General features: G+C 42.5%; 1 protein-coding gene across 1 annotated transcript; it reads left to right on the forward strand.

Annotated features, from left to right (window-relative positions):
- The first annotated feature begins 6 nt into the window (after nt 1-6).
- On the forward strand, nt 7-16,864 carry SNX5 (sorting nexin 5). The gene is made up of 13 exons (XM_010706572.2): nt 7-47; nt 8,668-8,772; nt 9,276-9,386; nt 9,924-10,045; nt 10,344-10,467; nt 11,074-11,169; nt 12,010-12,115; nt 12,206-12,281; nt 12,971-13,010; nt 13,106-13,192; nt 14,326-14,485; nt 15,203-15,288; nt 16,271-16,864. Exons 1-13 carry the CDS (start codon nt 15-17, stop codon nt 16,316-16,318), a joined length of 1,194 nt encoding a protein of 397 aa, XP_010704874.1. The 5' UTR covers nt 7-14; the 3' UTR covers nt 16,319-16,864.
- The last annotated feature ends 503 nt before the right edge of the window (nt 16,865-17,367 follow it).

The following is a 17,367-nucleotide window of genomic DNA, read 5'->3' on the forward strand; positions in this document are numbered from 1 at the left end:
GGCGGTACGGAAACATGGCTCTGCTTCGGGACGGCGCGCAAAGCAAGGTGAGGGGGCAGTGCCGCGCGGTGCTGGGAGCTGGGCCGCCGTGCGCTGGGCCTGCTCCGCCAGGCTGCCGGCGTTGTGAGGTGCGGTCCCAGGCGGTGGCCTGCGCTGAAGGGCTGTCAGCTGTCATTGGGCTGTGCCTCCCTCTCTCCCGCTCTGGCTGTCGTGTCGGGCACCGACTTGGTTTTGCGTTCCGTGAGGTGCTGCCTTGGGACGTCGAAGCCCAGAGTGAGCGCTCAGGTCTCGGCGCTGAGTGTGTGTGGGATGATTTGCTGCGTTCGGGCGATGTTTCAGAGGAAGTGCAGCTTAAAAGCTGAGACGGGAACTTCGTGAGGTGTTTAATGGGAGTGCGTGCAGGCAGTGCTTAGAGATGCCTCTTTTACCAAGTGGTCTGCCTGGTTTAGTCTGTATGCCTTAATAGCTGCCTGCAACACCCCGGGTGGAAGGAAAGGCAACCTTCCAGCAGGGGTCAGCTGCCTGGCCAGCCTCTGTAATGCTGGATCTGAATATAGTTTGCATTATGCCTAAACTGAACTCACTGGAAGATGAATTGTGCTTCAAGCTGTTTTTGCTGGTTAAGGGTTGTCTTCTCAGTGTTCTCTCCAACCTTCTGGGAGGTGCCTTAAAAGACTTGAAAGGCTAGAAATGCCCCCTCTAAAGGAGGGGAGACTTAAATTAGATATAAAGAAGAGATTTTTTACTCAGAGATAGTGAGGCTCTGGTGCAGCTGCCCATGGAGGCTGTGGGTGCCCCATCCCTGGAGATACTCAAGGCCAGGTTGGATGGGCCCTGGGCACCCTGAGCTGGTGGGAGGCAGTCCTGCCCATGTCTGAGGGTTGGGACTGGATTGAATTTAAGGTCCCTCCCAGATGTAAAAAAATACATCTGCCTTGAACAATCTTGTTAAATAACCTCTTCTATCTGCTTCCCTAGAACATGAAACTTTTAAAACAAACGATCTATTGAACTGACAGAATCTTAAGTGTCTTGCTTTCTAGTTCTTCACTTTGAATTGCGAATCAGCTGCTACTTCTATCTGCTATGCGTTAAATGACAAACATTCAATAAAGTATCTGTCACTTGAGAGTAGTGAGTGAAAGCCTTTGTAGGCTGCAGAATCTGCAGGTGAGAAAATAAAACATCAGCTGTCTTGCAGCAATGAGTAACTGTGTATTAATCTGCCTTTCTAACATAATGGGCAGGAACACCAAAGGGAGGGGAAAATGTTCCCACTAAGGGTTCAAGTAGCTTTAAACTCCCGCAGTAAATGACCAAAGATTAACTAGCTATTCAGGTAGTAAGACTGTCTTGGGATTCCAGCAGCTGCAGTGAAAATAGAAACGTAGCTATCTTGTCTGTTCCTGTTTAGATATGTGGGCAGTAGATTAAGTTTCTGTCTGTGAAGGAAACATTACTATGTGCTAACCTTGAGTAGGAATTGTTGGTGTGTATAAACTAAAAACTGACCCTGAGTAAGTAAAGCAGAAGAGTGTCAAGATATATAGGAAGAGGAAGGGAGAGTCGGTAGGATAAGGGGGATTGGAATTGCAGTGGGAAAGATAGTATAATGGAGAGGAAAAGGCACTTCAAAAAGCGAAGCAAGCAGTGGGACTGCCAGGCAAAGCTTGTGTGAATATACTGAATTTGTTCAAATGCTTGATTATTCAACTGCAGATTTGGGTGTTCAAAATACTGTTATCAAAATAGTGAGAGTGAGTGTTGTGGCTGCTCTTCTTCACAATGTTAGCGGAAGAAGAAATATTATGTCGCTAGGCTTTTGCTGGGGACCTCCTGTTAGCACTTCTGAATGGCAGTTCTCTGTTCTAGCCAACTTCTGCAAGATGCTCTGGAAAGAAGTTGCCTACTAGGTCTTTTGCTCTGCAAGAGAACACTTTATAGGGAGATCAACTACTAGCAAGGTGAAAGTTACTGAATAGGATTAGTGTGCTGTCCAGTCTATAAGAGTCTATAAAGCTGGCCTAGTGGTTTGGACTACTGACAGGATCTCAGATCCACAGGAGATGAAGATTGCATGTGTTGTAGAGTCCCTTTTACTGTTTCTGGCGTCACTATGGGAGGTTGGCAAAGCATTCTTGGAAATGCTGAGTATAGATTAGGGGCTTGCTTCTGTTGCACAATTTCCATCTTAGCTCGGCATACTTCATGTTATAGATGAAATACAGACTGGAAGTACTTCGCCTCAGGCTGTGCTCTGCAGGCAAATTGCTATGGCAGGGTAGACTTGGCTTGTGTTGCAAAGCTGGTGCTTGATTCCTGGAGTGAAGGGAGTTCCTATGTGCTGCTAGCTGGAGCAAGATGAGTTAGAGGCTTTGTCTTGAAATATGGGAGCCCTGAATGCTGGCAGTATCCTTCCCACAAATCCTTTCCTCTGTTGAGGGCTGTTTGACCACTTGAGAGAAGAGTGAGTCTGGGATCCCTCTCACAGGAGAGCAGAATGATCAGGGAGCTTATTGCACAGCCAGTGGCAACAGGTGCTCTAACCATAGTGCCTGCTTTCACAGGATCACAGAATGGCTTGGGTTGGAAGGGACCTCAAGGATCATCAAGCTCCAACCCCCCTGCTGCTGGCAGGGTCACCAGTCTCCTTAACTAATACTAGACCAGACTGCTCAGGGCCCCATCCAAACTGGCCTTGAACACCTCCAGGGACGGGGACATCCACAACCTCTCTGGGCAGCCTGTTCCAGCACCTCACCACTCTCACAGTAAAGAACTTCCCCCTGACATCCAACCTAAATCTTCCCTCCTTCAATGTAAAACCATTTCCCTTGTCTTGCCTTTCTGCTTGATTGGAAAGCTCTGCACTCAGTGAGGAATAGCATCTCACTGGGAATAAACTAAGCTGCTGCTTTGCTTAAAACAAAGATTAAGAGGGAATAATGAAATAATTGCCCCACTGGAGCCGTGTGGTACAAAAATCACAGATTTGGGAGAGTTTTCTGTAGTGTAAGTAGCAATGTAAAGCATACACATAACCAGGAAAACAAGCAGGCTTCTTGTAACTTGGACAACTTCAGGACTATTTCAACTAAATGCCAGAGAAATAATAGCAGTTCTGTCCTAAAGGCTGTGAAATCAAAGCTGCTCATCTGCTGTGTTGGCTCTTTGCTGTGCACATGTAGCGTGCTTTCAGACATATTTTTAGTGTCTTGATTAAGAGGAATCTTAAGTTACTTGTGCTGAATATGACTGAAATGCAATTCTAGGAAGTAATACTGAATGTGTGCTGGCCAGTTACTTGAAGGGCTGCTGGTTAACTCCTGGGTATTGAAACAAGGCATTCTGTAACTGAAAGCTCTATAGAAACTACTCTACAGAAACATCATGATATTCTAGTGGCCTTGAGAGAGCACTTAAACTGGTTTAACTAAACTACTTTTTAAAAAAAAAAAGTGGCTGCTGGGTAGTGGCAGATGTAATTACTTCTATTTGTGGCTGCAGGTTGACAGCAAGGTGACAGTCAGTAAGAGGGGAGCTGGCTGCAGCTGATAATTTGTGTAAGGTTCTGTGAAGTGTAAGCTCTCATTGAAGTATTACTTGTTCCTTCTGGAAGCCAAGTTATGCTGGAAACCTGTGGATTAATCTGACATTGAGAATGAATATGAATTCTTATTTCACTACCAGTCAAATGTTGTATGCAGTTGCTTGCACTGGCAGATTCTTTTGTTAGAATGGAGAAGTGACTGAGTCACTTCAACAAAACTAATGCTAAATTGCAAAGAATGTGACTCTAAAGCTTGGGATGCTTGCCAGAACCAGGCAGCTTCTGTGGCTGAGGATGTTTCCTTCCACTGGGAGCTTGCAAGTATGAAGATGTGCTTGTGCTGAATGAGGCCTGATCAGAAACTTGTTTGTCAAGTTGAAGCCTGAGTAGGTGATGATCAGCGCTGTGGTGATCCAACTTTCTTCTTTAAGCAGTAGAAAAACTGCTGTAAAATTCTGCCTGGATTGGTCAGTAACAATCTCCTTGCTATCTTTTCTCTTTAGTGTTGAGATTAAGTGATTTATCATAGTGTTCTCATTAGTACCATAATATGTGTTCTGAAGCTTGAAGCAATCAATGTGATGATTATCTGTTTTTCTGGAGAGCTTTGTGTGATGTTCTGCTCTAATTGCCAAGTCAGGCTAAATAGGAGCTATGGTGGTTGGTATCTTTACTGAACAGGAATCAGATTTTCTTGAATCCGCGTAAAGTCCTGAGGGTCCCAGTATACGGTGGTAAAGAGATATGAGATGCTGGAGGTATCAGTACTGTAAAAGTTGCTGTAATTGCTGCAAACCATAAATTTCTAAAATCCTTTGTGAGGAAGGGAAATAAAAGATGAAAGTAGGGATGCTGTGCCCTGCTAGTTGGAGTGTTCAAGTTTTCAGCCCAATTCAGCTGCTTCCCTGCTGTGCTGCTCCAGGAGCTACCATCTTTAGCACCTCTCTGTTCTAAGTGAGGCATGCTTTCACCAGCTGCTGAGCTCTGTTCTTATACCCCTGGTACTGAGGGTGTGAGGGAGAACAGACTAGATTCTGGTTGCTGAGATGGGGAATCTTGGTTCCACTCACTGTAGAGGGGAAGCAATGATGTTCTAGCTGTGAAATGCGTCCTGATGGAGAAGAGTGGTTAGGCTGGGGGGCTCAACTAGGGTAGTTCCCCAGGGAGATCTTGGGCTGGGTGCCTGATACGGTAAAGGAACAAGCCTTGGGATCTGAAGATGAAAGAAGGCTCTGTGCAGCCTGCTTGTGACTTTTTCTCATTGCTGCTTATGGGATGGGTGTAAGAGGAGTGATAGCAAACGTATCCTGAAAGATGAACTGCTGGTGCAGCCAGGGCAGGTGATTGTATTGAGATCAGACATTAGCGTAGAGCACCTGCTCTGGGTGCTCTCTGGCTTAGTGCCTTATAGAGCTGATAAGTTTGGGTGGGCAGAGGAGGAGGTGGGGGGAGAAGAGCTCCTTGGTTCCAGTTCAGTGGAAAAACGCTATGGGGAAACGGTGATCTGCACAAAGCTGGGCTATGTGAATGCTCTCTTTGTAGTGTAGAGCCTTTCTGCCATGACTGTGTAATCCGAAAGATCTCTGACCTGGAGTTAGAAGCCACAGTGACCTTCGTGGGGCTAGAATAGACCGGTGGCTTTCTGATCCTCAGTTTCATATTCCTGAAAGGCCTGATGCTAAGGCTTGGGATAGAGTTGATAATCCCGTGCTACTCTCCAACAATGAAATGCTTGATGTTTCAGCCTGCAGTGATCTTTATGCATAGGCTAGATAGTTATGTGTTTACAGTAGATGTTTAGGGCAGGAGAAGGTGCAAGACTTCTTCAGCAATTAGTTCTTGATTATTGTTCTGGTTTTTGGACCCTCCTGTTGTGGGCTGTGTGTCTGTATGTACTGCTGAGGCGTACTGCTGTTGACTCCTAGTTGTTCTTTGTAAATGAGGCCCTGCTGGAGCACTAAGCTCTGCTTAAGTAGCATTATTGGGGAGTTCTGAAGTTGTAGGTTGCATGTTCTTGCTGAATTGTTTTAATCTGACAAAACACCACCATCTTACATCCATACATTCATCTCCACTTCCTGCGCAGGCAACCACTGGGCATGGAGAGCTGAGGATGGCATCTAATCACAGGTTACTTCCTCTGTGACACTTAAGAAAGCTCCCAAGTTGAGGACTGGCTGGTTTGTGTAACCTTTCCTGTAGTTTAGCTGAGAGGAGGCAGTTTCCTTTAGCTTATCATGCTTTTCACAGACTCAGCAGTTTGTATTGTTAGTTCTGCTGATTCTGTTTGGACAGTGGAGATAAGTAAGCAGGATGCAAAACACAGTAAGAGGGGCTGCTTCTCACTGCTTTGGCTGCTGGTGTTATCTGGAATTAAAGCAGCTAGGAATTCTGAAAGTTGCCTTTCATTCAGATGGCAACAAACTTCAAGCTCTGCTCCTTGTGAAACTATTCCCTGAATGGTGGCCTTCTACCTAGCCTTCCTCTAGTACTTGAGTGGAGTGGTGAGGCTGCTGTTGGTGATGTTTGAACCACACCTCTGTGTTGTGATGCTTCATCTGTGCCTTCCTAGGGAGAGCTGTGTGCATGCAGAGGAGTGTGATTAGCAGCCTCACTCTGTAGCTGGGGTCCCCACGGTGCCAGGAGTCTCATACATTCAGAGCTGAGCAGTGTCTGGGCTGCTAGGGCTGCCCTTACAGGATGTGCTCTGTAAGCAGTGTTTGGGGTATCTCTCTCTTAGGTATGGGGACCTGAGCATATCTGCTACCAGTAACTATTAGTGATAGCTGGAGTCTAGCCAGCAGCAGCCTGGCTAGATGCAGCTGCATGCCACCCTGGCAGTTTGTCCTCTGCAGGCTAGTGGGGAGACTTGCTGTCTGCCGGGTCTGGATTTCAGTTTACAGATGGCCAGATGAGAGGGAGGGAAGTTTCCAAAGCTCCTGGAAGTGAAGCTTTCAACTTAAAAAGGACAACCTCTCGTCAGTTCTTATGTAGCTTTACACAGAAGCTTAAAGCAGCATTCAAGCAATCTGTAGTATGATGGCCTTGCTCAGATGCTGTCTAGTGCTATTTCCTTGTGGGTTTGCTGCTGGATCTTGTAGTTAGCAGGTGGTGTGTGCAGGTTCCTGGCTTCTGTTAGCCAATATGCTGCAGGGTGGTGAAGCAGCATTGCCTCAGCCCAGCTCTTGCTTTTCTGGTAATGCATGCAAAATAATCTCTAAAGGATAGCTTCGGGATTTGGCCCGGCTCTGACAGTTGCTCTTCAGCAAACTTCCTGTGTTGTGACCTTGATCAGCAGTTTCTCCCTTACGCAGGAAATAAGAATGATTTGTTAGACTGCAGTGCTGGGGGAAGAGCCTCTTACGAGACAAGATTTGTAATGCAAGAACCACCATATAATGTAGGTTGGGGCTATTGCTGGCTTCTAGAATAGATGTCTGAAATTGGTAGCAGCTTGTGTTCTTGATAGCAATAGCTTGTATTTCTTGATATCTAGATCACTGCATCTATTTGATGTAGGAACTGGATGCATGTATCGATACTCATCAGTTATCTATGCTGGATATGCTTAAAATCCTTTGCTTCCTGCTGAGATCACGTAGCTGTCTGTGACTGTTTGCCCTGAACATGTAGGTACACGTAGGAGTGTAGTATAAATAATTGAAGGATGCTCAATTCATAAACAAGAGGGAGAAAATGACTAAAGCTTGTGCTCTAAAACAGTAAGATTCAGCACAACCTGGCCACTTCCCTGGTATCCCAAAGCATAGTGATGATTGCCTCAGCCTCATCTGCTGTGAGTCCAAAACCATTGTCCTCATAAGGAATATCTGCAGGGCTGTGACTTGAGCTCAGAGCTCCTTCTCCCCTTACATCTTTGAATGAGAAGGCTACTCCACTGCTCTAGAAAAAATTAAGCACAATTGAAATGATATTTTGATTTAAGCTGTTGGAAAGAAGTGTCTCCTGCTAAGGAAGGCATTGGATCTGTTTAAAGCCTCTGTCTGAATTAGTGGGAAGGCAAGTCTGGTCTTTGAACCTGATATGCTCTGCAGTCTCCTGTTAAGGGTTTATTTGGAGCGCATCCACATAGCATGCTCAGAAACCTCTTCATAGGTTCTCCAGGTAGAAGCAAATAGCACTAAAATGTTGCCAGGCAAAGTCTCTGTCTAGGTATGGTAAGACTTGAATTCAGGAGAGGTAGAGACTTGTAGTTACAAGTATAAATAGCTTTCATAAAGCAAAGTTCAGGTATCTCTGAAACTAGTTCTCATTCTAGCTCATGGGGACTTTCTTTAAATAGCACGTGTGCATTCCAGCAGCTATTAACTTGATGCCAGGTACTTTGAAAATAAGATTATACTGATGCAGGGTTAGTACTCCAGTATTCTTGGGTTCTTGTCCTGTTTCTGGCAAACACTTGGATCTTAGACTTTTGGGAGTCTAAGGAGGTTTTAGGCATCTGCTCCATTTTTCCCTGGGGGCAAAGAAACCTTTACAACTGTTAGAACAGTTAGTAGAAGTGCCACTGTGGAATCTAACTTCGTGTGCAGTAGTCTTGGGAGGTCAGAGAGACAGCAGTGACCAATCTGAGCCAGAGGAGGAAGCACCCAGTTTTTGTCTATGGGTTGTCCTCTATGGTGGATAAAAATCACTTAATTCTTGTGCCAAAGCAGCTGTCTGATGTAAAGATAAGGAAACAAATCACAAGACTAGGCTCTTAAGAGCTGTTCTTCCATATATTGTGGAGATAGAGAATGAGGAGAACTATTAGTGTTGTTACTCCCTTAAATGATTTAATAGACTTTGGCTTGATGTACTTAAGTAAATAAGCTGGAGAAGTGCTGGAGGGAAGATGCTTCTTTTTAGGAATACTTCACTAATACCCTGTGTGTATTCCCTAACAGTTGGGTCTGTGGGCTCTTAAGTAACACTCTTCTTATTTTATGCATTTGGAAGAGAGGGTTGTGTTGAGGCTGTTATACCTCTGTGTATGCTGCTCCTTGAGGCAGCAGTCTGCTGCAATGTGGTTCTTGTTGACAATGCCAGTGACCAATTTAGCTTCACTAACCCTACTCGATGCTTGACCAGAGCTTGTTTTGTGAATTCTGTTGCAGCTGAGGTCTGTATCTGTAGACCTGAATGTTGATCCTTCTCTTCAAATTGATATACCTGATGCTCTGAGTGAAAAGGACAAAGTGAAGTTCACGGTACATACTAAGGTAAGATAACGGGGCTAGAAAGTGCTCTTTGTAGATATGATGCAAGTAACCTATGTATTTGTAATGAGCATACCTTCAAAGGTGGGTTTGGCAATGAGGAAAATCTAATTAAATGGAGCTTTTCCACTTAAAGATAGCCTGAGGGTATAAAGACAAACTTTTATACTTAAGACTTGAACGCTCCCTTTAGAGACAAGGTAACTGATACACTAGGTTGGCTTTACTTAAAATACATAAATAAAGTAGCTTGAGTCTGGGAAGGCTGGAGGCTGGGGGGAAGGCAGCTACTGCGAGGTGCCACAAAATAAACTGTATGAATGCTGTTCTACAGCAGTGCCTTTTCTTCAAATAACATTCTTAGTAAGGCTCTCATTTGAGTGCCAGCTCAGCTGAAAAGGAGTAGGCGAGGCTCTTACTAGGCAAAATAGCTTCCTTTGAAAATAGAACTGTTTCTAAAAGCGCTCATTTACAAAACAGTGAGGCTTCCTTATCTTCTCTTCCAGACTACACTGCCAGCTTTTCAAAGTCCCGAGTTTTCAGTTACAAGGCAGCATGAAGATTTTGTGTGGCTGCATGACACACTCAGTGAAACTGAGGAGTATGCAGGACTCATTGTAAGTAGTTCCTGGAAAATGTGATTCTAAACAGAGTTTTGTGGTAATTTAATGTGGAAATTAGTAAAGAGACAAAGTCTGTTTTTACTACTGCTGTTAGTGTTTCGTGACATGGTTATTCCTTATGCTTTCTTCTGCTTTAGTTACTCACTCGAGTGGTATAGCTCTAGTGTTAACTTTCCCTGTAGATTGGCTGGGAGCAGCAAAACAGACCTCAGTCTCTGACACCACAGTGGGACTAGTATCTGCCTGAAGGTGACACAGGAGACTGATCCATTAAGTCGTCTCTCTTGTGTTAAGATTATTCAATTGCTGCAGCAGAAAAATACTGAGGTATTTTTCTCTTATTTGGCTTCTAAGTGCAGGAGTAGCACAGAGCTGGAGGGAGATGACTTAAGCATCTAAGCTTCCTGGTTGCAGAGCCTTGCTGGCTTGACATGACCATGCAAAAAGACCGCCTCCTACAGATTGCTAGAAGTAACTTTGTAAAGCTTAAGATTGTTACTGTCTATCCCTAACCAATTATTCCTTTGCTAGATACCTCCAGCCCCTTCCAAGCCTGACTTTGATGGTCCCAGAGAGAAGATGCAGAAACTAGGGGAAGGAGAAGTGTCTATGACCAAAGAAGAGTTTGCCAAAATGAAGCAAGAGCTAGAAGCGTAAGTAGAGTGAGTTTGCTGCTAAGGGCTGAACGTAAAGAAGCCTTCTGGGAGAGCAATATATTTAGTGGTAACTGATGTTGAAGGTGCTGCTGTCTGATATTCTGTAAAATCCTGGAATTTGGGAGTAGGTCAAGCTTCTCTCAAATCTGGAAAATTTCCTGGTTACAGACTGAAAGTAGCTTCTCAATTGCTAGCTGGCTATTTCAGAGGCACACTGAATACTTTTACTGGAAAACTTGAAGCAATTCTTTGTACAATGGAGTTGCAGATGGATCTCAGTCTTTTTTTCTTTCAGTGAATACCTCGCTGTCTTCAAGAAGACCGTGTCATCACATGAAATCTTCCTTCAGCGGATTTCTTCTCACCCTGTGCTCAGCAAAGATCACAATTTTTGTGTCTTCTTGGAGTATGACCAGGATGTAAGACACTTTCAACTTTGCATGTGAGGCAGGGTGTTACAAGTGCTGCCACTCTTCTGTGTGGTTAGGTTAGAATGTTATATAAATCTACCTCAGTGTCAGCAAGATGTTGCCAGTAGTAGTTCTGTGAAATGATTGAAAGATAAAGGCATGTCTTTAGGTCACTTTGCTGCATTTCTTAACTGTATTCAAGTTAGGAAGCCAACTTGATGTGTCCTTGGATCTTAGGAACAAATACTGTGCAGGTGTGTTTCTGCTGTCCCTTTCATGATCCTTTAAAATGAAGAATATTGGTGTGCTGAAGTTAGTACTGCATTTGTTTTGTACCTTGTAAGTGGTGGATGCTGATCAGTGTTACCTAGGGAGAAGCTGAGCTGTTTCTGGGAATGAGAAAAATCTGTGTTGTGGAGTAGTTGAACTGCTAGTAAAGCTATTTGTTACCCGTACCATCTTATATAGAACTTACAGGGGTGTTAAGGAGAGCTTCTAAATCAGGCTGCTCTGTCATAGGTTAGACATAAGTGATGTTAATATTCTGTTAAAGTAGTCATCTTCTCCCTGCATCCATCCTGGATTAATTTGAAGCTGTCTTGGCCTCTCTTCTAGCTGAGTGTTCGGAGGAAAAACACGAAAGAGATGCTTGGTTTCCTTCTAAAAAGTGTGGTAAAGAGTGCAGATGAAATCCTCTTGTCTGGAGTCAAGGTAAGGTAGTTGGTTTACCTCCTATTTGCTTTATTCTTGATTGCTTCTTATTTCTTAAGGGACATCACTTATGTGCTTTAGGCTTAATGTATGTGAGGCTTAGAGTTACTACTGCAAACCTTACTGCTGTCCCAAGGTGTGCAAAGTAGCCTTTTGACTTTAAATAAATAAAAGACACTGAGGGTATAGATTGCTAAAAACTGGAGTATATTTCAAGAACCTTATGTGCAAGAGTTGCCCTAACACCTGATCCTGCTGGGAAGAGCTTCCCTTCAGCAAACATGCTTTTGTCTACTTCAGTGGTCTGAATAAAACATTAGTTATGATTTCTGCTCCTACTGGTTAAAATAAAATATGAGACACTCCTGAAGTGGTTCAACTTCAGCTTTTCTACCTTGTTGCCATGGTAGCTCTTTCTAATAGACTTGTTATCCTAAACACCATGTCATGAAGCTGGTATTACAGTACATGTGTGTTGTATGGATTTAAAATAAGCCTGTAAACTGCTTAATATTCAGCTACTGTGCTGTTAAAGGTCTGGGAAATGAAATTGTAACAGCTGTTAGTAGCCTTGAGGGCTCTCTGGTTACTTCAGACAGCCTGCAGTGCTGAGTAGTTTTGTGTCAAATCCATCTTTGCTTCAATGTGTAAAAATAAAAAACCAAAAATCTTACCAAATATTTAGAAATTCTCAAGGTCTTTCCTTGAACTCTACTTTTCAGTAGAGATTGACAGGCATAAAACTCAGGTAGCTAATGATGTTTGTTTAGACCCTTCCTTAAATAGAAAAGTGCCTGTGTTCTGTGGTAAAGTAACTTAACAGGTTATACTCTCTTTCAGGAAGTAGATGACTTTTTTGAGCAAGAGAAGACTTTTCTTGTAAACTACCACAACAGAATCAAGGATGCATGTGCAAAAGCAGATAAGATGACAAGATCTCGTAAAAGTGAATCTTTTCAAAGACCTTTCTAAAGACCTGCAGTCTCACTGGATTTAGTGATTTCTGTAGCCTGAAAACCTTCTCTTGTTCTTGCAGATATTGCAGATGACTATATTTATACTTCAGCTTGCTTGAACAGCCTGGCATTAGAAGAACCTACAGTTATCAAAAAGTAAGTAATGCTAATTGCTCATAACATTCTGAGTCTGGGTACTCTAAATTTTCAGAAAATCCAGGGAGTGAGTCATAGCTAGTTTGAGTTTCTTGAATTCCGCACAAATGGCATTGAAACTTTCTTTCCCCTGGTACATCAGAGGAAAGAATATCAGCTGCACTGTTTATTACCTAACTGATCTCTTCCCACTTATGCGGCAGAGCTGAATTGTACTGCTCAAAGCTTCTTCAGTATAGAAGCCCTGAATTTTATTCATGTCACAAACTCAGAGAATATAGGAAGAGTTACACCCCTGTATTCTGATGTATTAAATACATTTCCAGCTTACACTAGAACCTCTAAAGTTCAAAAATAGTTTTTTTTTCACCTTGTGGAAGCCTGGTCATTCTAAGATAAATTATCATGATAACAATGTACTGAGCCTTGTTAATGCAGTTTACAGCTGGAAAAAAAAAAACCCAACAAAATAGTCTATCACTCTTGGAGAGTAGCAGTGGGAAATTCTTTACAAGATTGTTAATGCTACTTGTTTGTTATTACTTTAAATGGTGTCCAGTTGCTCAACTCTGTTAAAAAGGAATCCAGCACCTCTTGCATTAAACCTTTTGTCCGTGTTTCTACCTAGACCATCTTTTGAATCTCTTGTCTACATCTATATCTAATGCTTATGCATTTTCCTCCCTGAGGTACTTGCTGAAAGTTGCTGAACTCTTTGAGAAACTCAGGGTAAGAGAAGCTTTGGGAAAAGTAAAAATAACACAAATCTGTAAGTCTGGATGACACTGTCCTGTTACATGCAGATTCTATAATCTCTTCTGCAGAAGGTGGAGAGTAGAGTTTCATCTGATGAAGACTTAAAGCTCTCTGAACTGTTGAGGTACTACATGCTCAATATAGATGCTGCTAAGGTGAGAACTTTTCTTTGTGAAGCTTATTTTTATGGAATTGTGACTCAGTTATCTCTGTGCTTTGAGAAGATAGGAAGGGAGATCCTTGTCTCACTTAAGAAACTTGGCGCTTTTGAATGACAGCAGAATATAGAAACTATGTATGCAACTACTGCCTAGTCCACTTATGAAACAGTTAAGACGTCTAGCCAGTTTCTTTGGCTTGTAGAGGTAAAGAACTCAGAATCACAGAATTGTAGGAGTTGGAAGGGACATCTAGAGATTGAGTCCAACCTACTTATTACAGGGAACCTGTTTTAGCATGTTGCACAGGGTAGTGTCCAGACAAGTCTTGAATATCTCCAGAGGAGAAGACTCGACAATCTCTCTAGGCAGCTGGTTTCAGTGCTTTGTCACTCTGACAGTCAAGAAGCTCTATGGGAGATGCTCCAGGCCCTTAACTGTCTTTGTCACCCTCTGCTAGACTCCTTCTAGGAGATCTCTGACTTTCTTGAACTGAGGAGCCCAGAATTGGAGACGGTACTCCAGTGTGTCCTCACGTAGGATAGAGTAGAGGGGGAGGAGAACCTCCTATTTGCTGGCCATGTTCTTTTTTAATGTACCTTGGGATACTGTTGTCTTCTTTGGCCACAACTCAATGGATTCTTGGGACTTAGAGTCAATTGAGTTTCAGTTCCCAGTATTCTGATACTTCCAGTGTTTATAACCCATTAAAAATGTTGATGACAAATTAAAAATCCTTAAGCAAATCCCAAGTACTGGAGCCCTTTCATATGGTTATGTGGTAAACACGTGACAGCTATTGGAGTCTGGGCATCCAACAGGTAGTGTATTACTACTCGGTGGGGACGCCCACCTTACAGAAGGATGAAACTGTTTTAAAGGGAGTAATCATGACTAAAATAGCCCTCAGGCTTCCTTGATTAAGACATAAATCACTGTCTTGAGCATGTGATACTGTACTGGTAAAACACTTCTGCTGCTTTGCTAAGAGTAAAGAGTGTTAGAACAGCTTGTTAGAAAAAGCATAATCTAGTGCTGGAAGAAGTGAAACCTCCTGCTAAAGTAGTTGTATCTCAATTTGGACTGCGGTCCTCTTAAGATTTCTACATGTTATTCCTGTCTGCTTTCAGGATCTTCTGTACAGACGTGCAAGGGCTCTTGTTGGTTATGAAAATTCAAACAAAGCTTTAGACAAAGCCAGGCTAAAGAGCAAGGATGTCAATCTGGCTGAGGCACATCAACAGGATTGTTACCAGAAGTTTGAAAAGATTTCAGAATCTGCAAAACAAGGTGAAAAAGACTTTGCTGTACTTATCCTCAAGGGAGATGTTAATGCAGTTGTGGTTTCAATGTGACCTTGAACAGCTGTAGTCCTCTGAACACTCTCCTGTAGCAAGTAGTCTGAAATTCTTAGGGACTGTGTAAGTGTATGTAAAAACTCATGCAGCTGTACCTTCAGAAGAATGATTGTCTGAAGCTGAGCCATGTCTGTACTAGACAACTTAAACATAATAAAAGCCCTCATTTGCTTTCTAGACTGAACTCTTGTTCTTAGCTTCCACACCAAACAACTGTGGAATCAGGCTTTTTCTCTGTGCTGGTGCTGCTGAGTGCCTAATAGCAAATCTCAAATGCTGCTGCTTAGTTGTATGCTTTTGGCCAGTATTAAAGAGAAATGTACCTTCAGGTTGCACACAACTTTCTTCCTATTCCTGGTTTCCAAATGCTCCAGCCTCTCCCAGAGCTTATGTGGCTCACTGTTTTATTCGTGTTGTTTTCCTACAAAACCCTTCTATTTCAGAGCAGATAGGCAACTTGTCTACTAAGATTGCACTATTGTGTGATTCAGTGCATATTCTGGCTAGAAACAGTGAGACTTGGCTCTTAAATCTTTTTGTGGTCAAACACTGTACTAGAGTTGCACAATATGAAACACAAAGGGCATTACTGAAACTTCAGTCATTACTTTGTACATCTCTCATCTGTGCTTATGCTTTTTTCCTACAGAATTGATAAGCTTCAAACAGAAGAGAATAACAGCCTTCCGCAAAAACCTAATTGAAATGGCAGAACTGGAAATAAAACATGCAAAGGTGTGTTCTTTAGAATTTAAGAGGTAGCTTGGATAAGTGAATAATGTGCAACCTACAACTTATGTGTAGGCTCTTTCCTTTTAAGACTAGCAATTGTAAAATAGAACAGTCATGTTCTCTAACTTGAGACCTAGAGAAGAGGACAGAAAGGAATTGAAAGTCTGTAGGTATTTGTATATACAATGAACAAGTGCTGGCAGTCTCAGACTGTCTTGTGGGACAAAGGTTTTCAGCCTGTTACTCCTAGGATGCTGGCCTGTTGTCCTGTGAGTAAGAATTCTCAGTTTAGCATGTAGCAGGCTGCCCTTTCATTTAAACTTCCTGTGAAGCCACTTCATCTATGGGATTTGACCCCTCCTGAATATGCCTGATAGTAGGCAGCTGTGGATGCGTTACTGAGGCATGTGGCATGTTCTACAGCTTGTGATCTAGCTGTCAACTCTTTGTTTGGCTTTGTGAAGGGAGACTCTGTGCTGAGCAAACTTGATGGAAGATGGGGAGGCCAAGTTGCATGCTGTAATCTTAATGTAGGAATGCATATACTAATTGTAGGGTCTGCTAATTTAGAGAACAAAGTGGGAAGCCTGAAGAAGTAACTCTAGCCTCTTTTGGGAAGTCTAAGGAGTCTAATTTTCTACTCCTTGGACTTCATTATGGGTAGCTACTTCAGTGCTGTGCTTAAATTAGATATAGGAAAGGCTCTGTTTGGCCCACTTTAAAAAAAAAAAAAAAGTTCCAAGTCTCCTGTCCTTTTCCTCCTTCCCACAGACAAGGTCACAGTTGCAGGTTTACAGAGAGGAGCAGGCCACTGACTGCTTTTGACAATGCTTGAATACTTGTTTCTGCAGTACAATCTCTTAATTGCTGTCACAAACTACAAAATCTGGGGATGGACCTGACATCTTTGAAGTTCCTTCATTGTTGAAATCCTGATTTACACAATCAGTCTGACTCACCTGAAACTAATTATCTTCCTTTCCAGAATAACGTGTCTCTCCTGCAAAGCTGTATTGACTTGCTCAAGAACTAAGGAGCCTTATTCTGAAAATGTGAAGGAATTTAAAAAAAAAAAAATATCAATTGCACTCAATGGCTGGGGTAACTTATTGGCTCAATTTCATAAGCTTAAAATAAATATTGTCACTGAGGTTATTTGACTAATACTTAAATATGTTGATAGTGATGTATTGACTTCCTTGGTATACATGAGAGCAGAACTGCATATGAGTTGTCTGGATGTACCTAACATCCTGTTGACTGATAACTCAAAATGAGTCAAATGTTGGGGGGGAAAAAAAAAAATTAATTTGCTGTTGACCAATTCTTCATCTAGCAGAAAATCTTTTTGGAGAAGAATTCCTATTTTCCAGGATCGCAAAGCAATCTGTTGTTGTAGACTTGATATTTGAAAGTTGCGAGTGGGAATGACTTATGTGTAGAAATTTTATAAAGTAAATATCTTTAACATTCCATTTCCCAGATGGATTTCTACTACAGTATATTTTGAATTTGTATAACTACATTCAGTATTTGTACACTTGGGTGATACAGCAAATAAAGATATCTGACTAAACAAGCTGTTGCTCTATGACAAGACTTTGTGTGGGATCTAAATGACATAATAGGGCTTCCAGTTACAGAATTATCACATTACTCATCACCTGGAGCTTTTCATTCTGTGCACTAGAGATGTATATTTGGGTCAGTAGAGTTGATCTTGAAGTGGATGTTGATGTGAAATATGGGGAGTTGAGATCATGCTGCTGCTTGAGAAGCGTTCTTAAACTGTTGGTTGCTATATGCTATGCACCAAGGAAACCAAACCTTTCTTAAACCAGTGTTAGGTCTGGATGGCTTGGACTCCTTCAAACCACTTTACAGCACTTCATTTGTGTTTTATTGATCCTGACGACATCTGCTAGTACCAAGAGGCTGTTTGAAACTTCAAGGCTGCTGCAAGCACAGCCCTTGTCAGTCTTCTGTGTAAGCTGTACGTCTGTACATTTTGTGTGGCCAACTGGGCATTCACCACTATAATCTAGGTACTCCAATATGGCATGACAGTGTAGCTGTCATTTG

Source organism: Meleagris gallopavo, chromosome 2 (assembly GCF_000146605.3).
Source record: "Meleagris gallopavo isolate NT-WF06-2002-E0010 breed Aviagen turkey brand Nicholas breeding stock chromosome 2, Turkey_5.1, whole genome shotgun sequence".
Lineage (NCBI taxonomy): Eukaryota > Metazoa > Chordata > Aves > Galliformes > Phasianidae > Meleagris > Meleagris gallopavo.

What these genes read in the sequence shown, in the direction of transcription:
- SNX5 (XM_010706572.2), top strand. Translation starts at nt 15, where the DNA reads ATGGCTCTGCTTCGGGACGGCGCGCAAAGCAAG. An exon ending in TCCTCTTGTCTGGAGTCAAG is followed by an intron (nt 11,170 to 12,009) that starts GTAAGGTAGTTG and finishes ACTCTCTTTCAG; the next exon opens with GAAGTAGATGACTTTTTTGA. An exon ending in TGGAAATAAAACATGCAAAG is followed by an intron (nt 15,289 to 16,270) that starts GTGTGTTCTTTA and finishes CTTCCTTTCCAG; the next exon opens with AATAACGTGTCTCTCCTGCA.